The 24,839-nt window shown below is 38.2% G+C and overlaps 1 protein-coding gene across 1 annotated transcript; it reads right to left on the reverse strand.

The window, feature by feature from the left end:
* Positions 1–3,314: 3,314 nt before the first annotated feature.
* Positions 3,315–24,833, reverse strand: PNPT1 (polyribonucleotide nucleotidyltransferase 1). The gene is made up of 29 exons (XM_075088140.1): positions 24,593–24,833; positions 23,837–23,897; positions 23,455–23,529; positions 22,547–22,652; positions 21,510–21,559; positions 20,959–21,022; positions 20,826–20,873; positions 20,006–20,119; positions 19,561–19,747; positions 18,984–19,035; positions 18,608–18,665; positions 18,355–18,451; positions 18,156–18,258; positions 16,781–16,851; positions 15,282–15,318; positions 14,455–14,521; positions 14,263–14,352; positions 13,339–13,392; positions 13,127–13,233; positions 12,390–12,461; positions 12,229–12,292; positions 9,513–9,596; positions 8,936–9,019; positions 6,846–6,952; positions 6,702–6,757; positions 6,078–6,156; positions 5,601–5,648; positions 5,082–5,240; positions 3,315–4,344 (listed from the first exon to the last, which is right to left on the reverse strand). Exons 1-28 carry the CDS (start codon positions 24,790–24,792, stop codon positions 5,085–5,087), a joined length of 2,391 nt encoding a protein of 796 aa, XP_074944241.1. The 5' UTR covers positions 24,793–24,833; the 3' UTR covers positions 3,315–4,344; positions 5,082–5,084.
* Positions 24,834–24,839: the final 6 nt, after the last annotated feature.

Below are 24,839 nucleotides of genomic sequence, written 5' to 3' on the forward strand. Positions count from 1 at the left end.
ACAGCCAACGATCACTGCTTGGTGGTCTTCAGTCAGCTTACTCATGTAGCTGAACCGCTGAGAAGTCTTTCACATTCCTCAAGAGGCAGCCTCATGCATCTGAGGATCAGTCAGCCCGCTTATTTAACATCTGCAAAGCAACCCACCTCTAAGAAAGGTTAAGAGAAGCACCCTTAACGTGGTGCTGCGAACTAGGAAATAAGGGCTTGATTGGGCTTGAACCCATCTTTAACAGGGGACACTGAAGGCACACAATCATGAGTTTTATTTGCAGAAGATGGCAAGTCTAAGATACACCTCTGACAACTATCATACACACTTATCTTTAGTTGTCCACATGTCCTGGTTTCAGCTGGGATAGAGTTAAATTTCTTTGTAGTAGCTAGTATGAGACTCTGTTTTGGATTTTTGCTGGAAACAGTGGTGATAATGTGGAGATGTTTTAGTTGTTGCTAAGTAACAGTTACACTGGTCAAGGACTTTTTCAGCTTCCCATGCTCTGCCAGGTGCACAAGAAGCTGGGAGGGGACACAGCCAGGACAGCTGACCCAAACTGACCAAAGGGATATTCCATAGCATATGACGTCATGCTCAGTATATAAAGCTGGGGAAGAAGAAGGAAGGGGGGATGTTTGGAGTGATGGCATTTGTCTTCCCAAGTAACTGTTGCGCGTGATGGAGCCCTGCTTCCCTGGAGATGGCTGAACACCTGCCTGCCCATGGGAAGCAGTGAATGAATTCCTTGTTTTGCTTTGCTTCCACGCACAGCTTTTGCTTTACCTATTAAACTGTCTTTATCTCAAACTAGGAGTTGCCTCACTTTTACTCTTCCGATTCTCTCCCCCCGTCCCACCAGGGGGGAGTGAGAGAGCGGCTGCGTGGCGCGTGGTTGCTAACTGGGGCTAAACCATGACACCACGGTATGGGAACATACTTTGGGATGCGTGCATCATATCATTACAGATAAATAAGTCAGTAACTGTACAGAAGGCCATGTTATGTTAGTGGTTTCACCAACCACTGTCCAAGAGTCACATTAAGCTGTTTACAGTTGGGTTCCACATGTAGCTTCTCTGCTACATGTCAGTGGCCTCTTCCACATTACATGGCCTGATCCCCTCAAGGTTTTACACATTGGACATCTTTCTGCCTCAGTGAAAGCCCTGTAAAAGGAAAACACACAAGAAGAAACACAAAACCCAACGTCCACGGCCTATTGCTGCTTAAAACTATTTGCTGCGTAAAACTAAGTATGCCTTCTCCTACTCAAGATTAAACGCAGTACTTCTCCAGATACACAGCATAGCAAGAAACCACAGCAGAATATTCTGGAGCAAATTCTTATCTATCATGGTAAACAGCTACAGGAAGAGATACATGAGCCAGAAATGGCATGAAAAACTATTTCTCTGCTTAAGCTGTGAGGTAAATCCGTGACCTCTCCAGGCATGCAAATCAATGACTTCTGTGGAAAAATGCCACTCCAGAACACCCACAGACTGCATTCCCTCCAATGCAGGGCTCCTTTTTGCGCAGAACAGCATCCAGGACTCTGCAGCCTGGGGTGTTAGGAACTGCAGCATGATCTTGCAATCTATACCGGTAAAAAACAAGTCAATTGTGGTAGGCTTTGCCTAGAGAAGATATGCAAGACTTGCCCCAACAGCTTTTACGTATCTGATTTAAAACCAGGGTAAATACAAGACCAGGAAAGCAATACATTTGAATCTCTGCATTTTAAGACTCAGAAAGCTAAGCAGCACTTTTTCAATGCTGTGTTGCGCCTGCCAGTAGCTCATGTCTCCCCATTATCACAAAGCAACAAGCTATAGCTATTAGTTTTCTGTTCTTCATTAAAACAAATAATTTTGTTAGGGTAGGCTGCAGACAGAGCAAGTCATCAAGTATCACAACACAGAGCAGCAGCGAGCTCGTTTTTTTTGTTGTTTCCAGAAGCAAGACTGACAACTCATTCCTAGATCACTTAAAATTTCTTGGAGTGAAATTAAGAGACTCTACCATTCCCTCTGGCATGTAATCCCAGAAGTACAATTAGGCCAGCTCTTATGTTTTTATTATAGTACTTAAAATATTTATTGCTGGCATTTAAAGATACCCCAGCTCCCGACACTTTGCACCTGCATGAAAATTTCAGCTTTGTCAGATAAACACATTTCTGGTCCTCTTGACGTGGTGTAATGCTGCAGCTGCCCAGCTTCACTTTCCAAAGCAATTCCTTTCAATGGCTCCATTTAAGATGGGTCATTACAGAAGCTCATTATCTAGGGCAGTAGAGAAAAAAAATCACTATTTCAAACATGAAAGAACAGCTACTGCAATAGGGCTGAGCTTGCTCTCTCAAGCACTGTTAACCTACCCGCTCTCTGATCATAGCTGAGATCACCTGGGAGTCAAGTATATCTCCTGCCACAGTCCAACCTGCTGCTACTGACAGCTCTCGGGTAAACCCAGGATGTCTGAAGCCAGCCTGCCCTCCCTCCAGGAAGGTTCAGACTGGCACACACTTACTCAATTCTTGGCTCCCATCAAGCTTCTCTCCTCAGGTAAGAGCAGCTGGTTTGTGCTCTTTCCACACAGTTCCCAAGATGATTTTTTTTCCCCACCTTTTCCCATAGGGCCTAAAACTTCTTACAAGTGCAGAAAGTCAGGCTGACTGTACAGGTTCTGCCACAGGAACATAAAAGCCTTTTTCCTACTTTGTCATCTAACAGACAAGAAAATCCCCCAGCACTCCAACAGTTGGTTTACTGAGACCACCACCTGTCACACAAATCGTTAATACTCCTGTTACTGCAGGCAAGAGAATACCTTTACAGGAAAGAATGGGATTCTTTTGGCTCCTAAATCATCAATTTTCACAGATTCAAATACCAGTAGGATGCTTGCAATATGCTAGCTAAAACAAAGCATCTAAAGTTAGTATTTTACATAGTAATTTTAGTAACTAGAGCATCCATCTGTTCTACTATGAAGAGGAGCCTTACAGAAATTGTTCTACAACAAAAAAAAACTAAACCTTGGAAAACCACTTAGGGGAGGTCAATTTCTGATAACAGTTATGAGAAATTGAAACATTTCCACTTCTGTTTAGGGACTGTAACATTTGCCTATGTTATTTCATTAACGCTATCTATGTAACAAACCAGGTATCAGTCAACTAAGTCATAGTAAGCAAGGAGATCGGAATTCTTACTAAGAACCAACAGAATACAGTCCTCAAAGAAGAGAAAAAGATTGCTAAGGGAAACCTGTTCAATCTTACATGATCACAGACAGACAGACAACTACAAAGAAGCAGGCCAGTCATTTCTTTAATATTTTAACTTAGAATAAAAGAAAGAGCAATTTTTACTGTACATTCACATTTTTCCTCTCCCCAGTGCTTTGCTTTTTCTTTCAGGTTCAGAGCCCACTTGCTCTTGAGTGGGAAACTGTATGTACACCTAACAAGAAAATCAAACTGGTGAACATCAGAAGGGACACCTCGTTGATTTTCAAGAGTCTACACCTCACAGTAGAAAAACAAGTGGTTCTTGTGAGCCCCTGGGAAATGTTTTGAAGCCTAGAAGAGACCAGTGAACCCACCAGTGGAACATAATCAATAGGGGAATTCTGACAGCCTTAATGAGGGTGTTTTAGGGGGAAGGTTTATCCCATCAATTGTTTATTCCAAACCAATTAAGATGAATGTTTTAATTACTTATTTTAAAATTCAGTGTTAACGAACCCAGATAAATAAATGATGATGTTTCAGCCAGGTTCTTCATTTTGTCCCCCTTCTGCTCAGATATTTTAGCAAGTCTGAACCCTATGACAGTTACCAATGTATTTACCTGAAACAATGTCAATCATGTTAAAGGTGATACTTCTAAGTCTTTATGTTTTGCTCAGCATTTCAATCTTGTACTCTGAGAAGACAGTAAAACTTTGGACAAGTGTGCCTCTCAACCAAGTATACAGAGTAATTCCTTCTCCCAGGAACTAATTGTTAAATACTTGCTTCTCATCTTTGCATTTTTATTTTGAGATGATAGAGAGACGAATGTTAAGCACTGAAATGTAATCTGCTCTTCGGTCTATACAGTTCCATGTTCTTGGAGTCTCATTTCCACCCTTGCTGCACAAGACACAAGCACTGGTTGTTTCTGGTTTAAGAGTTTTTAATCGATTTGAAGACTTTGAAGTTCTCCATCATCTTTAAGTGTAAATAGTGTCTATTTTAAAAATATGATTCACTAACATCGACCTGCAGATTCTTGTGAAGACATCTACAGATTCTAGCAAAGGTCACTTGTATTTCCACGAACTCTCACGCCTTTTTTCCTGGAAGAGAGAAAATAGTCTGAAACCAACTAATTATAACAAGGCATGAAATTAGAAAACATTTATTGAAAAAAACTTATTCAGTGGTTTTAAAATTTCTTCTAGTGTTGTGAATCATTCCTAGAAGACTGCCACAGATTGCCTTATCAAGAGTGCATTGCATTTCCATTTGCCAATCTCATTGTGTAATTGCTCTTGATTTTACAATCAGACACCTTCCTCTTCTAGTAATTTCCTAAGGAAAAGAAACCTACACAACAGTTTTGGGAGAAGTTTAGGCATAAGTCTATTGACAGTCAAATACATGCTGGCAAACTAGTTCTAGGAAAGAGCTTTGGGCATTCCATTAATTGACTGAGATTGAGCAGCTTATTTTTGATTCTCTCCCCCTACCCTGTTTTTTTTCCCTTTTAAAAAATAGTGGCAAGGTAGAGAAGAGGGAATGCTTACACAGACATCATAGATGAACAAGTAAGTCTGTTTTGGAGAACACAGGCTGTCTAGAATGCCTGAAACTATCAAGGCATTTGAACCAATTTTATAACATCAAGCTCTTCACAACTGCAGCACATGTAAGGGCAGTTGCTAAGTTATGACATGCTGCAACACAACTGGCAAGCAGTATTTGCACACCACTGAAGGGTAACTATGATATACAACAGATTGATACAATTCTTTACAACAGTTGTAAGGAAAGTACAGTACTGAGTCATCCTAAGTTGCTCCTATGGCCTTACCTGTCACTGGGATGAAGTAGAAGACTGTGGAGCAGTACTTCCCAGGACAATACTGTTTTTGTCAGTTAGGGTTTTAAGCATAGTTGTGGCTGGTGACTGTAGAATTTTACGTGAAAGCCTCATTCTACCGTCAGTTGGATCACGTCCAAAGTATTTAACCTGTTAAGAAAACAAACCACTTTAAGACTGACCAATTTAAAGAGCTGGAAATAGCATTTTCCTTAGAAGGACTAATTTTTTGGGGTGGGGTTTTTCTTTGTTTTTAATTTGATGCTAGAAAAGCCATAAACAATAGGCACCATTTAGCCTATATTTCTCTGTCAAATTAATGTGGTGCCTAGAGAGCAAGATTATGACATTAACTACATCTAATTTGATATGATCAGGCCTTTAACCAGCACACAAAGGGTATCTGATATGGCAACATATTTTCTTCACAAACACAAAATAAAAAATCCACTCAAATTCTAAAATATGAACAGCAGTTTGTTAACATTTTAAAGTTAAAAAAAGAATTACCTGAATTTCTTGTCCAACTTCTAATCCCAGGGCACTAGGATGTTTAATCTAGAACACAGTGTTTTGCAGAAAAATTACTTCACTGTGATTAACTTTGCAAGGTTAGTTATAAAAATTCCTTCTTATAGGGATTCTTTGTGCTACACTTCAGACAGTCTCAAGGTGGCTCAAGACTACCTTACCAACAACAGGTTTCTAAGTGTTACACAGAAAAGGGTACTGCAGATCTAAAGAACTTGGTGATGTGCATAACAGCATAAACAGTAGGATTGTCACAGGCACATAGATTGTTTGACGCTTTTAAGTACAGGGCAAGCAGAGGTTAAACAAAAAGATGCTCCTAATCTAACAAAGCTTTTAACATGAAAATGGACTCTAGAACAACAGTATGTGAGTTGCAGCTAATGCAGACTATGTTGAAAATCGGTTACAAGCAAATATAAGCGCCTAGTTTATACTTGTTTAAGCATGTATTACCTTTCTTTGATCAAGTTGTGAATTATGAAGTAACACTGGTGTCATATTTGGATACAATTTTACCATCACTCCAGAATCTCTGCAACAGAAAACAGCATGGTTATTTCAAAATATATTGACAGAAATCTGTATGTATTTTACTCTGCATATTGACCTCAAAGCAAGCATTAGTAAACTTTTCAAAAACAAGATTTTACTCCTCCTTTTTTAAAAAAAATCTTATATCAACCATAACATGTCCAGTCATTTTTCCTGAAAGTGGATGGCAATGACTTATTTCAGGACAGTGTATTTCACTAATAAGTACATCCAAAAAGTGCTCATCATTTCAATCCACTATTTGTCTTGCAAAAAAGTAAAAAGCAAATTTCTACCAAAGATGAAAAGGCCTTAAGTTTTACAATTTATAAAGATATCCTAATAACTGAACAAGCAGCAAAAATAAACTGCCTTATTAAGAAAGAGTAATATTTTCAACAATTTCAAATTCAATCGTAATATTTGTGTCACCAGTCTAAGTTTGGCATCCTTTAAAAAAATCAGTTATTTCACATGATATTTAGCTATCAGGAATATAGCTATGTAAAACTAATTTCTACTTCAACTCCAGAGGACTTTTCATACCTTATTTCAGTTATCGTGGCTGAATAAACTGCACCAAATTCCAAATTAACTTCCTGCTGTAGTTGGGGGGGGGGAAAAAGAATAGTAAGACACAAATTCACAAAATGCAAATTGAAAAAGCTAACAGCAAAAGTGTGTCCTTACATCATCTTTGCAAATTTCACTGATAAATTCTCTTGCTTCATGCATAGCACTAGGTGTGGGGGCAAACACAGAATACGTCTCTTCATCCAGCTGACTTACAGTTACACCTTGGAAACAGAATTTAATGAGAGGATTTAGGTGAGCATTGCTACTGTTTCAGCAAGTAGAAAATTTACATTCAGTAAAGACCTGCAGAGAACAAAATTACTCTACACAGACTCATTAAGATGTCAGAGTCCAAATAACTCAAAATATTCTTCTTCAGATTAGGCACTGGACAGCTCTACACGCAACTGTATGGAAACCATTTACAGGTATGCTCGCCAAATACCTGGACAAACTTGGGCTCCATATGGGACTGTTCGTATTTGCAAAATTATTATTAAAATCCTTTCATGTCAGGAAAAAGTTCTTGAAATCATTTTGGTTTTAGGAATAAATCTCAGCTTCTACAAATTAATTTTGTAAGAGATTTTTAATAAAAACAGCTTTCATTAATAGCTGATGGAAATTAATGTGTTTCACAGCCAGAACACAGTAAGATTGCATGGTAAAATTCTTTGCACCCCTAGACTAGTTTTCTGGCCAACAGGCTGCATTGGCTTGCAACCAAAAGAAAGTATGATTTTTTTCCTCCTTTTCTCCACCCCAATCCCCTGAAAAGCACTAATCAAGCTAGCTAGAGCATTACAAGAGTTTCAGGTCCAAAGGAGCTGAAGCAGAACATCTACTTGATACACTACAGATACCAGCCTTTTTCAAATGTTAGTTTTCTAAAAGCAGTGAAGAAGTTTTGCTATATTAAGCAATAAAGGAAAGAATTTGCATTTACAAAGAGATCTAATGTATTTAACAATATCACAGCAGAAACTCACCTCTACTGCCAGGGCTGACTATTGGTTGATTACCTTCATCATGTTGGAGAGATAGTAAGGGTGGGCTATGTCTAGTTTCACTGCTTTGAACAAAGGTTTTTAATAGTGTAGCCTCTCAGAAATACTTAACACTTTGCAAATACCGTTCATTCACTTCTGAGGGCAACTGCAACATCAAGCTATAGGCCTGTCAGTCTGCATTTATCTCAACCAAAGCATCAATTGGAAACAGTAGCGAAAAAGGCACCAAGTTTGATTTTGGCACTTAAGGCCAGGCAGAACAAACCACTGTGTAAACAAATCATTTATTCCAAGAAATATAACAAAGTCAGGAAATTTTTGTCACACTACTCACTACCAGTTCAACCCCCAGTACAGGTCACTCCTACAATGTGATAGCGAGTCAGATTTCTAAAATATGCCAGCATGTTAACAGTGTATACAAGCTCTTCACCGAACCCTAGGAAAAGAGTCAATGAGCACTGTACGAAAAAGCTCAACGTCATCTCTTAACCACAGCAAAAAAGCTTCGTAGGAAGAGAAGCTGCATAGATTTGATCTACACTTCAGCATGTTCATCATCAGACTTGCTTGACTTCACATTTTTCATTCAACACTGTCTGCAATACTGTCCCTAGATGAACCTTTAATTGCCTCTTCTATAAGCCCTGAAAAACACCATCACACATGCACCAACTTTCTGGGAATCCCTGCTGCAAGACAAACTGCAAGCACTTTTACAGAGACAACCTACACAACTAAGCATAGCTGAAAGGAGCTTCACCTAGCTCTTCAGAACACATGCGTCTCTTATCAAGACATGGTACAGATTTCATTTGTACCCAGCATCGGAACAGCTAAACCTACAAGTCTGAAAACAAAAGCAAATACTGTCTTGCAGTCTGCAGCAGAAAGCACAAATTAAAAGGTACCCTTTTCACTTAATACTTTTTCTTGTCTACTTCTTAGATTGTTGCTGCTGAAGCACAAATTCCAGTTTTATGGAGGTGGTCGACAGAACAATTTGGGAAGTTCAAGTTTACCTTCTTATAGTTTCTGAAAGGGCATAAAGATAGCATTAGGATTCAGCAATAGCTGTGCTAGTAATACCTGAGCTACCAAGATCCACTAATTAAACTTGACACTCGTAATTTCTGGATAGAGAAGCTAATAACACATTAGGATAAATGATCACAGGAAGCAAGAATGTCTTACCAGTCTGTGCTTGAAGTTTTTTCAAATTATAGGCTCCAGGACCAACAAATCTTAACCTTTTTGCTAATGGAACATGGATAGTTTCTGAAAGAACATTTAAAAACATTCTGAAATGCTAAACATAATAATCTTGAAAGCTATCACAAAAAAAAATATCTCACTCATTTAGGTTTTAATACTCTATTGCTACTTGTATTATTTGCTGAACACTGATATAATTACATTTAAGAACTGAAATAAATGAAAACATAGAATACAAATACTTTTATGAATGTATATTACCTTAAGTCATACCAATACTGACTCCTATATTCACTCTGATTTTGTGAGAGTTTCATGTAACTTCAGTTTAATTCTGTTTTCTGGTGTAAAGTGAAATAGTACAGTGCTGCCCTACAGGGCAATAAAACCCCAAAATTTGCCTCAAAAAATCGAAAGAAAAAATAACCCCAAAAGACAGGGCAGATACATATAACATATTAATTTTTAAAAAAAGCAGCTGTTTTAAGTAGCAGCTTTTTATCAGTAAGATAATTATAAAAGATATGCATTCTTATCAACATACAGCTAAGCTTACCTACAACTGGTCCACTTTCTTTTCTGTTAGGTCTGGGTTTTGCCAGCGTTTGGCTCATAATTTGCAAAATCTCTCTCTTTGCAGCTGGGAAGGAAAAATAAAGAGTTTTGTGTAAGATTAAAATAAATTTATGCAGTTTTTGTTATCAAGTAGATAAAAATCTGTCCATGAAATCTGCCTCCTGCTTAACTTGAGAATTTATCCTGGTAACTTAACACATTTCAGGTAGTGTGTGTTTGTTGCAGTAAAACATTCTGCTCTGTGTATATAAAGCCCACACCTTCAGCATGTTTATTGATTTTATGCAGCCTAGAACTTTACATACAGTTTTCTTTTGGTGTATTACATAAATCAGAGTGCTGATAAGAGCAACAGGGTGTAGCTTTGATTAGTTATGATACACTGGCCTGGAACTTCAGCTGAGCTGCTTGAAGTGATACACCATTGAACAGGAATTACTAGTTCTTACATTTTAATAAAGGTTTTCTTACTAAAATCTTGCTAATACAATCAAGTTGAAAGTTTTCTTTTACAACTAGTTAAATCCTTATAAAAGCTTGTAGCTTCAGTTTTTCAAATGGCTCGGAGTATTTTTGCTGTACACATCAGAACACAGACAGCAGTAAATTTCTATAGTAAACATAGCTGAATTTATGGTAAATGAGAAATAGTTTGGTGTTCTTTTTATAACATTATTCTGTTGAATTTAAAAAAAAAGTCATGCAATAGGACATTTGTGTGTTAGTCCAAGACCACTTCGGTGTTATGGTAACACTTTACATATTTAACTAGCAACAGATGGCTCCTCCCTCTCCCAACCTGCGCTAATCAAAAGCAATCCAGAGTTTCAGTTGTATAAAGCTGCACTTCAGCCTCAGTAGAGGTAGTAACCTGTGTTACAGAACCATAGAATCATTTAGGTTGGAAGAGACCTTTAAGATCAAGTCCAACCATTAACCCAGCACCGCCAAGTCCACCACTAAACCATGTTTCCAAGCACCACATCTATGTCTCTTAAATACCTCCAGGGACGGTGACTCAACCACTTCCCTGGGCAGCCTGTTCAAATGCTTGACAACACCTTCGGTGAAGGAATTTTTCCTAATGTCCAACCTAAACTTCCCCTGGCACAGCTTGAGGCCATTTCCTCTTGCCCTATCGCTTGTTACTAGGGAGAAGAGTCTGACCCCCACCTTGCTACAACCTCCTTTCAGGTAGTTGTAGAGAGCAGTTAGGTCTCCCCTCAGCCTCCTCCTCTCCAGACCAAACACTCCCAGCTCCCTCAGCCGCTCCTCATAAGGCTTGTTCTCTAGACCCTTCACCAACTTCGTTGCCCTTCTTTGGACACGCTTCAGCACCTCGATGTCCCCCTTGTACCGAGGGGCCCAAAACTGAACACAGTATTCAAGGTGTGGCCTCACCAGTGCTGAGTACGGGGCACAATCACTGCCCTACTACTGCTGGCCACACTATTCCTGATGCTTGTGCCCTACCTGGGCACACTGCCAGCTCATGTTCAGCTGGCTGTCAGCCACCACCCCCAGGTCCTTTTCTGATGCACAGCTTTCCAGCCACTCTGCCCCAAGCCTGTAGCGTTGCATGGGGTGGTTGTGGCCGAAATGCAAGACCCAGCGCTTGGCCTTGTTAAACCTCACACAATTGGCCTCAGCCCATTGATCCAGCCTGTCCAGACCCCTCTGCAGAGCCTTCCTATCCTTGAGCAGACCAACACTCCCACCCAACTTGGTGTCATCTGCAAGCTTACAGAGGGCACACTTGATCCTCTCATGCAGACCACTGACAGAGACATTAAACAAAACTGGCCCCCGCAGAGCCCTGAGGGACATTGCTTATGACCGTCTGCCAGTTGGATTTAACTCCATTCACCACAACATTTTGTACCCGGCCATCCAGCCAGTTTTATTCCTAGGGTATTGAGCTGCTAGATCTTAACCATGAACTCCCTGAGATGACATGGATTTTTACATAAGTTTTAAGAACTCACTGCTAAAGACACATTTAAAAATGGGTCTGAAGTTACTTTAAAGTTAGTTTGGAGCTTATTTTTAACCACCTTTTCTACTGATTTATTGCACGGCAAAGAGCAAGCCTTACTTTCCCCCCCAACTCACCACATAACATTTTTGTCATACTGTATTAAAAACTGTATAAACTGTCATGGCTTAGTAATATTGTACTTGCATAAGTCAAATCCAAAATACTGCATGCAACTATTTCATAATATACTCCTCTACCCTGATGTTGCTCTTTTGTATAAGTTCCCTCCCTCCCTACTTTGCTATGCCACTAATTTTATGGCACTTTTTCAAAACAAGTTACCCATTGCACTAAACTGGTGACTGTTAGAACACCACCATTTCTGTTCCATTTTAATAAGACATAACCTCCAGGAGCAGCAGACACTTTCACTGACACTACATACAGTAACATGAGATGTAAGTGCAGTGGGAAGGACCTGGCTTTTTGGAGATTGAATGCTCTCTCCTCTGAGACAAAAAGCTATTTATTTTGTACAAAGTGCCTATGCTAAAGTATAACAGACAACAGTCAAACCAGACCAGTTTTTCGAAGACAGCAGCTTTTTTCCACAATGAGAACAAAAAATATTTTAGTATTTAGTTTCATAAAACTTAGAATTTAATAAAATTTAGCATTTAATATCATAAAATGGGTGCAAATATAAATATGGACCTACCTGTAGCTTGCTGAATAGCTTCCATTACAATTTTTATTGGTATTCCTGGCAGTTTTAGATCAACCTGATAGGAAAAGAGCTAAGTTAGATCAATATGTAAGGAAAGCTTTATTAGATACATGCTCAGAGTTCCATTTTAGGAAGATTTAATGTTACAGTACCTGCAAGGCAGTTATTCCTTTATTAGTACCTGCCATCTTGAAATCCATATCACCATAGTAGTCTTCTATTCCCTACCAGCACAGACAGAAAGCAGACTGAAGTAACTTTATCCCATCAAGTGTCATTACACTAAAAGTACATTCTACGCTTCAATGAGCCACAACGTAGTTCTGCAGACTTGGAATTACTTCTGAGACTTGCATGTTTTTCTTCAGCCTTATTTTGCTGTTCAGGATTAACACTGTTCCTTTCTCTCCTTATAAATTAAGAGCTTTTGTGGACTAGTTTCTGAACAGATCCACAGTTGATTTTATAGTATCAATGACTGCCACAGGAAGCAGCAGCATGATAATGTGCATTCCCCCCCACCCCTGGTAACTTTGCCAAGTCCTCATTCACCATGCAATATACTCTGTTTTTCAGTAAATTATTCAAGAATTATTAATCTCTTTCTCCCAGTAGAAAAGACAAAATTCATTGGAAAGAGAGCTTATGAGACCTTAAAAGGAATAACTGAGTAGTTACAAAAAAAAAAAAAAGAAACATGACTAGACATTTCATAGAGATTTTTGGAAATAAGGGAGGAGTTTGGGAGACAAAACAGAGAAAATAAAACTATTCAATATTTCCAGTAGCATATGTTCCAGAATTAACTGGGTAAAACATTACAAAAGGCCATAGAGGGTGTTTTATAGAATTAAGCAGCAGTAAAACCAACAATGCTCGAAACACTCACCAGGATGTCTGTCAGCAAACGGTAGTCCTCAATAGCTCCTTTTTCCTGACTGCTTTTGGTAATGAGACCTATTGCTACACCTGCCACTGCACTTGATACTGGAACTCCTAATAGTGGTAAATAAAAATGCATTCTTATAACCTTTTATCATTTCCAAATCCTATAACACATTATCATGTGTCATTTATCCTTGTAAGTGCCATATTTTGTACCTGCATCCATTAACGCCAAACTTCCGCCACATGCAGAGGCCATTGAAGAGGACCCTACAGAGTCAGAATACAGGGAAAAATAAAGAATTAAACATTGATCAGAAGTATTTGAAACAAAACTTGATAGTGATATTCTACAATGACAGTTTGAAACTTAACTCGCTGCTAGGTAGAAAATACAGTGCAGCAACACACATACTACACTAAATAACTGCAATTAGAAATTTTCTGTAGCAGAAGCCTTTTTAACAAGAAATTGGTAATCTAGTTTGAAGTTTGAATCTTTCACGATACTGTTACCCAAAAAGCTAAACAAGCATCACGATTAATATTAAATACGTTAGACAAGGGATCTGCTGGTTTTGCAGGAAGCTGCAAATGGGACTCCTTCCCTTTCTCTGCTAACCCCTGCTCCCAACCACTTAACCTCACTGCAGTGCTAGGAAACAGGAGGTGGACCTCAGGGAGCCTCTTGCCATGCCAGGGAATCTGCAGAAAGGTGAAATGGATTTCCCTCTCCCAAACTGGGCAGATGGGAAAGAACAAAATACAGCCAGCCAGGAGAAGTTCCATCTAAGTCAGTGAGTGTACTGGCTGTGATTAAACACTGAATAATTCATCTCAGTGCATGCCGATTTATTTTCCTCATGCTAGCATAAAAATGGCCCCTAATACCATTTTATTAAACTCATAATTTATAATACTGTTCTGTTATACAAATTGTAAAAAAAATGTCCACTGTTCAAAACCATATACATCCTTTTTATTTTAAGGACTTCAGGTAATAAAGTTATCAAGATTAAGAAGATTAAAAATGAAATCTATTATCTAAAATGCCAACAACTCAAGTTTGTCAAACTCTAGCTTTTTTAAGAACCAAATTTAAGTTCTAGGACTAGGTTAAAAATAAGAAAATCGTAATACCATTTGACTCTAAGACTTCAGAAGTAACTCGTATTGTGAATGGGAAATCCTGGGGAATAACTGGTTTCAAAGCTCTTTCTGCCAGTGCACCTGTTTAAAAAAGAGAAAAACAACCTGAAGTGATCCATAAATAAAAGCAATCAGACAAAATATTAACACTTACAGCATGTGACTACTCCTGTCTGAACTTACCATGTCCAAGTTCTCGTCTGTTCATACCAGTAACTTTGCCAATCTCATTAGTTGCATAAGGAGGAAACTAAGGAGTAAACAAATGCGTACCATAGAAAATTGATTAATATTTTTTCTCCATTTTAAAACATACACTTAGAAAAAAATTATCTGAAATTTTGGTGCATTTCAAGATGAAAACAAATTTAAAAAGTGTCAAACCATCACATGACTTCTATCATCACTTAGTTTGCAAACCAGGATCTGTTTAGGTGGTGTTTAGTAAGTGTTTTATTTCCACAGAACAAAAAGAATAAAGCAGTTGCAAGGTAGTTGAAAAACACCACAACGAGCTTACTCTAATTAAACTTGACAGACAACATATCAGAAGTCTTGTTGCTGTCATACAGATAATAGAACAACGTATGCCTGTTGCCTGTATGAACTACTTCTGGCAGGTTCCAAAGGCTGAGAGAAATCCAAGATGTAAAAGCACTTATTTACTATTGGTGTAGTAAGTCAGCTGGATATGGTAATAGAGTTTACTAAAAAATAATAGAGCAGGTTAATCCTGCTTTCAGTAATAACCTATTCTTAAGGAGCTAACCTAACGTTAAGATATTAAAAAGGCTGCATAAAATGGCAATTTACAAATTATCTACTGCTTTTTAGGAAACCAGCACTTTTGTTCATAAGTATAAATTCACATATGAATAAGAATTAATAAGTTTTAGCAAATCTAGAGATAATTTATATCTTTGGAAGTGATCAATTTCACCTTTAAAAAAGCAAGACATGAAGCCCTTCTGTGAATCATGCAGAAAGCTGTGACACAGTAAAACTCTCACCTCATAATGCAGCATGAAGTTTTTGTCTTTTATTCCACTATTTAATTAAAAAAAGAGACCGTGTCAAAAAGAACAACCAAACATGTCTTACATACAATAGGTAATACTTAACGTTATATTAAGTTATGCTTACAAATATAACCAGCAAAAACACCGAATCAATAGATTTGCTGATCACCCACATTTTTTGTCATGTTTTCTATGTAGTGAATAAATTAAAAGCCATAGTCCACAAAGAAAAAACCTCATGTGTTAGTCGCCATCATTAAAACAGTTTCCCTAGCTGTTTAGAATAAAATAGGCTCTATCAGACCAAAACCAGCATAAGGAACTATCTGAAGAGAAAAAATAATGCAGACTTCAAGAACATTAGCATCTTACTGGACATGTTGCAGTAAGAACTCACAAATATAAGCACTCAGAACAAAAACTAAACATCTCTGTAATCACAAAATAGCTCTTGATTAAATAACAGAATCCGTGCTCAAAAAAGTTAGCGAAGCGCCACAAGATTTGACTCTTAGCAATAAATACAAAAAAGTTAATCTATAAAGAAAGATGCTTCAAGTCAAGACTCATCTGTAGTTTCATACGGAGGCAATCTCTCATTCATGAAGCAACCTAATGACTGCTAATTAAAACCCATTATTTAACACAAACTAATTTCTAATAATACCAAATTACAGAATATGGACAAACACCCCTACACCAAAAAATTTAACTAAAGCAAAGCCGACACACTAAAATGTAAAAGCTCCCACACTGGTGGAATGAGATCACTGAAACGTAGCTTTAAAGGGAAGGAGTCTCCCCTCCCCAGCAAATTAGCCCTTGGCAATAAAATGTTATTGGCACAAGGACTTTCTTGCTACATCATACTCCATTAAAAAAAGAACATTTTCACCCTCTAAACATTTTTCATTTTCAGACAAAATGAGAATATTTAGATAGGCCAATTCAGTTGGGGGAATCCTCCCCGCAATTATCTGCTTCCTTATTTTGTTTTCCATTTGAGCCAAACTTGACAAACGGAACAGCGCTTCATGGGCTCTGCACATCCGACCTATTGATCAAAACTTCAAAACCTGTGAGAAATAGATTAAATGAGTGCAATACATATCGAGTTCCAAGTGTGATGATGAATACTTGGAAGACAGAGAGTCAACTTTCATCAATCATTTTATTTAAAGAGACTTGACACATGGACACAGTTTTACTGATTTGAGAGTAATTTGTTTTCTTCTTTCAAAACCAGGCTGGATGTTACTTGTAATACTCTCCAATTTCAAATGAGTGTCTATGGAATTAATATTATCTTAACAAAAAACAACTGCCAAGATCTCCTGAAAATAGGCCACTTCAAAGTGTGATTTTACACATTTTTCAGTCGTAATGAATTTATATATAGGTATATGTCAAAGTTCAAGGAACTTATCAGATGTGCTTAAATGCTCACCCTCTTTTATTACCACTGACAAAACACCAAAAGATACACATACCTCACTGCTGTTGAGATAAGATCTGATTTTACACTTGATTCTAGAGAGTCAAATGTAACTGTACAGAGAACCTAGGATAAGAGACAGAGGGTAAATAAACTGCTGTTAAACACTTCCATGTTCCACACCTTTTACTGGTTATGAAGAATCAAAAGAATTTCAGCTACAAATATGCCATCACCAGCACTTCTGCAAACTTTTTTTTTTCCCTTAATTGCACAAACTTATTCATAATTTGTAAAGATGATACAATCTTACAAATTAACACATTTAAAAATACTGATTTAATGCTTCTTAACCTGGTAGGAGCCTAGAACAGGTGTCCGCTAAGAAACCGAGCTACTTCATTTAAGAGCCAGGACAGATACAGCCACAGTGTTGTGCAAAAGAACAAGCCTGTTTATCACATGGACTTGCAGCCTGTGTTTAGGGGGATAAGAGGGGACAACACTGAGGAGTAAATCGCCATTTGCAACTACCCATGTACCCTGCAATAAGTCAGATCAATGGCTGACAGTCTTCTAGGAAAATAAGCTATAAAAATATAGGAGACAAAATCTTGAACAATCTTAATTCAGTCCACCCAATATCTGACGCTTTTGGCAAAGGGGAAAAAAAGATCTCATTAATGTGGGTGGTTTTCCCCACCCCCCCCAATTTCCCTATTTAGTGTAGGTTACATATGAAGTTCTTTTAAAAAGAATTCTTATGACATGCACAATTTAGCGCTGCCCTACATTCCAATGACCAGGTTGGACTAGATGACCTCTAAAGGTCCCTCCCAACCCAAACCATTCCATGATTCTATGACCTATTGAGTCACCCATTTTTCTAAAAACAAACAGGATATTTCACATGAAAAGCTTCTGTTTCAACTAGTATCTTTAACACAAAAGTCTACATAGAGGGATGGTAAATAAAAAAAAGATATGATTTTGGACTTATCTTATTAACAACCAATTTTGTCAGCCACCCTGAACTGGAAGGCTTTCTTCTCAAACCACCTCCCTGCAAGACAAAACCCAACCAACCAAAAATGCCCCAAATCTGCCAACCTGAACCAATCAAGGAGAACCCTTACAGCATCTAACTCTGGTTACGAGACATTCTTCAGAAAACCTGAAGACACGATAATGCTTACCAGACTCTTTCTGGACACATACGCTTAGAGGGCTATACCAACATCCATACTGCTCATGTAGCAAGGAGCCAAGCTTTGCCTGCTGTCCTTATGGACTCATACATTTTAATTAAATCTAATCTGTTTACTAGTTGTTAATATTTGAATGTGAAGAAAAAGGAAACTTTGCATTTAAATGATACAAATCTTTCAGCTTTTGATAAATTCATGATTTCTGATATTCAAAGGTACTACCTGTGTTTGACCTCTCTGAAACAAGGCTGATCCATGAAGCATTTTAAACATGTTCACTTCACATTTAATATCTCTGAGGGAAGTCAAATCTCTCCCATCACACCTAAAGTTACAAGCAGAAATTATGAGATCAATGAAACTCTAGTCTTGGATAAAAAGTTGACAGAAATATTACTCACTAGGAGTTTGATATACTTACCTTCTATATTCATTCAGAACAAGATTTCTAAAAATATCCTTTGAAACCACATTGAAAGATTCCATGATTTCATAAGGCTCAGCTTCTGGAAATTTTTCTGGGTTTAAAAAAGAAATTGCATCTGAAGTTGGAAAATGAACTTGATAGAACTTTTACTAAAATAGCTTGGCCAGCAAAAGAACACACTGTAACTCCAAGTAGTGCTAGCTCCATTTAAGCATTCTCTAGATTTTAAGAAACCAGAAATTAATACCTTTCAGCTGTTCTTCTATTTCAAGTCTTATTTTGTTAATTGCTTCGTCTCTAGAAATCTAGAACACAGGATTTGCAACCAGTTAATTCTACAGGGAAGAATAACAAGAGGTTTGTGTTGTTGGGCTTTTGTTTGTTTTAAAATTCTGTAAAACTCAAGGGATAAGGAATAGGATTGTCACACAAATTCAAACATCAATAATGTACTGCAAACAAATATTCTTGTAAATAAGAATTTACAGAACAATTTATTATTACTATTGCAAATATATGCAGAGGAGGAGAGGAGTTTTTATTAACATTAAAGGAACTAAATCTTACTACTGTTATTATATTAATTAAAAAATAATTATATCATGTTTGAATTGATTACTTACTTTATCATGGCTAGAATCTGTGAACACCGCATAGATCTTGTTAAAAGCAAGTCTTTTGAAAGAAAAGAAAGAATTTTTGAAAACACGGCTTAAAACCCACTTACAGAGTTCGTTTCTTTTATGGACTAAATGTTTGCTTTCACTAACAGTATGAAAGCACCAGACTGACATTTATAAACATGACTAGCCCTGACTGTCCTTCCTGCCTGCTGTCCTGCCACCTCTTTGAAATTAGTTATCACCTCCACTCCAAAGCTCATACAAGCCAACGTATCCTGAATCCTCTTGTCACCATTCCACAACAGCAGCATATTAACTCACAATACTTTCACTGGGTTTTCAGGGTATTCGTTTTGCCCCATCCTTCTTACTAAGTGTAAAACAAGAATGCTGGAGGCCACGCTCCTTCAAACATTCTATGAAAAATGCAGCAAGTAATTCTGAACATTCAAAACATGCTATTTTGTTAAACAAAAACCCCAAACTATCTGATCAGAGCTCAGATTAAATAATCCTTAAATAAGCATTTTGAGTCACTTAACAGGATTTAGATAAAAATTATTTGTTCTGAACTTACTTCTTTGTACATTCCACGATCTCTTCAGGAGCAACAAATAGCTTCTGAACAGTTCTCTTGGCAACACCACGTTCTTTCACTAATTGTTGAATTCCCTGAATTATTTGCTGGGTATGCTTCACCCCTACTTTGATGGCATGACAGAAGTCTTGTTGCAATATATTCTCAGCAGTTGCTTCCAACATAACTATCAATGGAAAGTTAACAGTTAAGTAAATTACTATTTTATTGTTCAATAGCAATCTAACTCAACTGAGGAAATACAGGTTAACATTAAACTGCATAAATACAGTTGAACTTACTTTACCTAACCGAAAGTTACCTATCACTGTTTATTCCTGCTATTGTGTAAAAATACAAATTTCGAAGATTAGGAAAACAGCTGCAAAGGGGCACCTACTTGATTCTCAAACACAGAACATATAGTAATACTTAACCTACTTACCAATTTGACTTTGAGGAGCTCCAGCAACAATTAAATTTAAAGCACTAGAAGACATCTGTTTTCGAGTTGGATTGATAATAGTTTCTCCATCAACCAGTCCTACCCTTACTGCACCTACAAAGAAACTCCAGAAAATTATTATTATAGTAAGGAAGTTCTTTAAGGCATCATTTGACTTTGAAAATTATATATCTAAAAACAATTAAAGCTATGATTAATTTTAAAATATTAACATGTTAGCTATATACTAAGATCAAATCTTTAAGGCAAAATTAATTATGCTTGAATTTCTTTTAGGTAGTATTACTGGGTAGGGCATACCCAGTAATGCCAAGTAGCATTATACACAAGGCTGTAAGTAGGTTGGGTTTTCTTAGTCATTTCAGCATATGTTTTCCAGAAAAAAAGGCAGGTGAAAGGAAAATACAGCTAAATATTTGTTCCTGGCTAGATTATTTCTCTTGCTATAAAATATTCACAATGAAATAAAGCTCCTTTTGAGCTCCTAGAGAAAAAGTATTCTTATCAAGCTGTTTTCTAAACAATGCTTTTCAAGAATAAGTTTCTCTAACGAAAAAATTAAGTTAGTGATCTCTATACTATACTACTTCTGGATTATAAATCCTTACAGAGGTATATTTAGTCCAGGAAAAAATGATTTTAAGTGCAATAATGCTAGCCATTGTAAAATTATTTTCAATACTTGAAACAAGACGTAGTGGATGATAGATTCAGATTCTTGTTTAAAAAGAAAGCATGAACTGTGGTCTAAGCCTTCCATTATGTTCAAATTGCCCATCATTTCAAAATATTTACTTACCAATAGGACCATTCCATGGGATATCAGATAATGCAAGTGCTGCAGAAGCTAGAATGGAGATTAAAATTTGTATTAGAAAAAATGGATCATATTAAAAGCACATGGAAGCAGAAATTTTTAACAGTCCTCTTACCTCCATTAATTGACAGAACATCAGGATCATTGACACCATCTACTGCTAAAAGATTACAAAGGATCTGGCATAAGATAAAAGACAATGAATAACTTTGACCTATATGCTTTTATTAGCTGTTGATACAAAGCTAAGGACAACAAACAAAACATTCCACAGATTTATACAAGCTTATAATGCAAATGAGACTTTTTTTCAAGTATTTAAACTAGAAAGCTCACAAAAAACCACTAAGGTATAATATCGTATCATATCATACAGCATATGCTATTACCCTTTCTTTCCTCTGTTGTAGAGGCGATATTTGAATTTTGTTCCTGTATGTCTACAACAAAACTTGGAAACTAGCACGTAATAAAAATAATTTAAGACAAGGAGGTGACGAACTAAAAAGCAACACTACACTATTAGACTGTTTTTCAAAGTGTAAACCCCTCCTAGATACTAAAGAAAACTGCTTTTCTTAATATAGTACCTATATCACATGTGGACATACCCAAGTCTTCCATTTTGAAGGTAGCTATAAGTTAAGGACAGTGAGTGTGACCTACCTGTGTATCATAAAAGTAGCCTACTGGAAAGAGTGGTCTGATTGACCGATCTGAAAAAGAAATATTCAAAGTCTAGGAAATATTTGGTTTTAAGTAGTCAATATTCAGTTTCCCTTGTAATAACCCCACAAGAAACTGACAAAATGGCTCAAATTAAAGACCCAAACAACCGAAAAAGAGAAAAGACAGAGAACCCAGAAGGAAATTTAGCATGAAATATAATCAACTCTAAAACTTCAATAGCACTCAGAGTAAAATAAGAGATATTTGGGTGAGCATACGCACTGTCAGGTAACACACATTAAAAACACTGAAAGTCGTCTATGCTTTAGGATGCAAATAATCTATTAAATACTATTTCACCAGAAATATCTTCAATGAAGGGACATAGTCCTCAACAAAGAAAAGCAACACAAACATGTATGTTCAAAATACTGCATTATTTTCATGATGCATAGATTTCCTATTAATTTTATTTCAGTTTGAAGCATATAGAACTCTAACAACCCAGGCCTTACAGGCTGTTCCCTCTTCTAATTCTTTTCATTGCTGTCTGAAGATGCATATAAATGTTGAATTTCAAGGTATTATCCTATACATGACTGGAGATAGCCATGATGGAGATTACTTTTTAAGCATGATCAAGATGGAGAGAATGAGTATACACCAATCAGTAAGTCTGCCTCTTTGTATTTCAGAGTTTACCTTGGTTGTCTCTTCCACCTGTCCAGAGATGTGCAGAGGTAACATCTCTACAGTTAGGATGAGATCTTAGATACAATAAGATTAACAAAAGCGACAACAAGATTTCTCGAGAACCAGGTGTATATACAAAGGTACATGCACACAGCCCTGCCTGATACACTGTTTTAAACATCAGTACTGATAACAAACTTGTTGCTTGTTTTTCTTCTGACATTACTGCAGAAACAATCAACTCTGCAAACAGCAGTTATAAATCCCTATTTTTTTCCAACATCATGAGGATAACATTACACCACATTTAAACACATTGTAAACAAAATGTTTCAGCCTACCTATTACTCTGCTGGTAAGAATTTCTTTATCAGTGGAACCAAGTTCTCGTCTTAGGTAGTTTGTAGGAATTCTTCCTGCTGCAGCAGCTTTCTGGCGGTAGTCAACCTTTTAAACACAAAACGTGATTCCTAAAGACAACAGACTACTAGTTTCTGAGCCACAGAATCATTCAGGTCAGAAGGGACACCTCAGAAGGCCTATAGTCCAATTTCCTGCTCAGAGCATGGTTAACTCTGAATCCAGATTACATTTTCAGGCTCTGTCCCAATGCCAAAACAGATCCTCCTGTTCCAGCCAGTCAGTTCCCAGCCCAGACTGTTGCAGGGCAGTAATGCACCCTGAGTTCAGGACTCCCAATTTGCCCTTATAGAATTTCACAAGGTTCCTGTCAGCCCATTGCTCCAGCCCCTGGTCCCTCCCCACCGGATGGCAGCCCTGCTTCTGAGCATATCACCTGCAAACTTGATGAGCAGGAATACTAGGTCACTGATGCAAGTACAAAACACGCTGTGACCCAGGACAGAACCCCCTGAAGAACTCACCATTAATTCAGCCTCAAGGTAGAGCATGAATCATTAACCCTCAATACACACAACAGTTCAAGCCTCATAATCCAACTAGTCTTCCACACAACTAAAATATAATGCCTGAACATGGATGTTGTGGCAAAGTTCACAAGGCTTTTGTGGGAAGCCGTGCTAAAGTCAAGGTAGACAGCATCCACCGCTCACCCCTCATCTATCAGTCTAGTTGTTTTATCATAGACTGCTCTTCTGAAGTCCAAGGTCTGCAGTCTGCTGCTTACATTCCTCATTGCCCCCAGCACCTTGAACATCATTATTTAGTGATTATTACTGCTAAGGCTACTGCTGATCATCTCAAAATTAATTTTGTCATTAATACTTACCACTAATGGCATAAACTGAGACGCAGAGGGCTTAGTTTTGCTGACTGCTGTGACCATTACTGCCGTGTCACCTAGCTGGATTAAGAAAAAAAAAAATTTCAAATTACCTGCAACCAAAATATTACCTGAAGTCCTAAACTTCTTAACAAACTAAAACTCCAGAATATTCTTTGCAGAAAACAACTGCATAAATCCATGCTTCACACCATTATTTTTGCTTTTCAAACAAATTTTTTCCTACAAAACACGGCTGTACATTCATTAGGGATTAAACTGCCACTTGAGGCTCTATGTTCTTTTAATAGGCTCTGGTGTCCTAACAATGACTGTTCAGATCCAGAAATTTTGAAGTTGCACAAATTTTACCTTTTTTTTTTTTTACCTGAACAACAGCTGAACCATCAGCAAACTTGGCAAGTTTTCCAGAAGACAGTTCCATCTTTCTATTGGAAAGAAATAGTATGTTATCATGATGAATTCAATACATTTTCCAGTAATATCTGCATTCACCTACAGCATCTACTGTACAGAACATCAGCTACACTTCATATTAGACATAAAAATCCTCATTAGATATGGAAATTGAAACTCTTTGACCAAAAGTGAACTTTAACATGCTTCTGCCTCACATGTCCTGCTTTTTCACCTAGCAGCAGACTTGCACCACCTCAGATATCACCTAAAGGTACATCTACGATTTAGAGACAAAATGCTTTGCTCGCACTGGAACATGAACCTGTTCACCTTGGGTTTGAGTCTTGCCACTAGAAAACGCACGTACACATCTGCTGTTCCCTCACGAGAAGGGGGTAGATGCCTGCATAGCCACAAAGCACCTTCTCCCACCACAGCTGCAGAATATTCTCTTTTCCGTAGGGGAAAGAGAAGGAAAGGCAGCAGCTTTTCACCCACCATGAGTGAGGAAGGGCACACAGCGGTGTCAGCGGCAACTTCTCCTCACGTTTAACCCACCGCCCCCGGACGGTTCTCGCCGGTGGCTCCGGGGCCGTGGGGGTCCGCCGGCCCCTTCCCCGGAGCCAGTACCGAAAGACATGACTCAGCCTGGGCCGAGGGAGTGGGGAACACCCGGGCCGGGCGGCTGCCTCCCCGCTCCCTCAGGGCACGGGGAGCCCCTCACCTGCCCCCCACGTCCACCACCACCGTTCGGCAGGGCCCGGGCTCCGCCGCGATGCCGCGGACGGGCGCCATCCGCGCCAGGCAGCCGTCAGGTAACGACGGCAGCAGCAGCCGCTGCCGCCGCCATCGCGCCGCGGCCCCGCCGCCAACCACCAAACCGCCGAAAGCGACGCGGCGACAGCTCGTGGCGGCGGCGGCCATGGTGCCGGTGTGTAGGAAGGGGTAACCCCACCGGCAACCGCCACCCG

Source organism: Phalacrocorax aristotelis, chromosome 3 (genome assembly GCF_949628215.1).
Source record: "Phalacrocorax aristotelis chromosome 3, bGulAri2.1, whole genome shotgun sequence".
NCBI classification, from domain to species: Eukaryota; Metazoa; Chordata; class Aves; order Suliformes; family Phalacrocoracidae; genus Phalacrocorax; species Phalacrocorax aristotelis.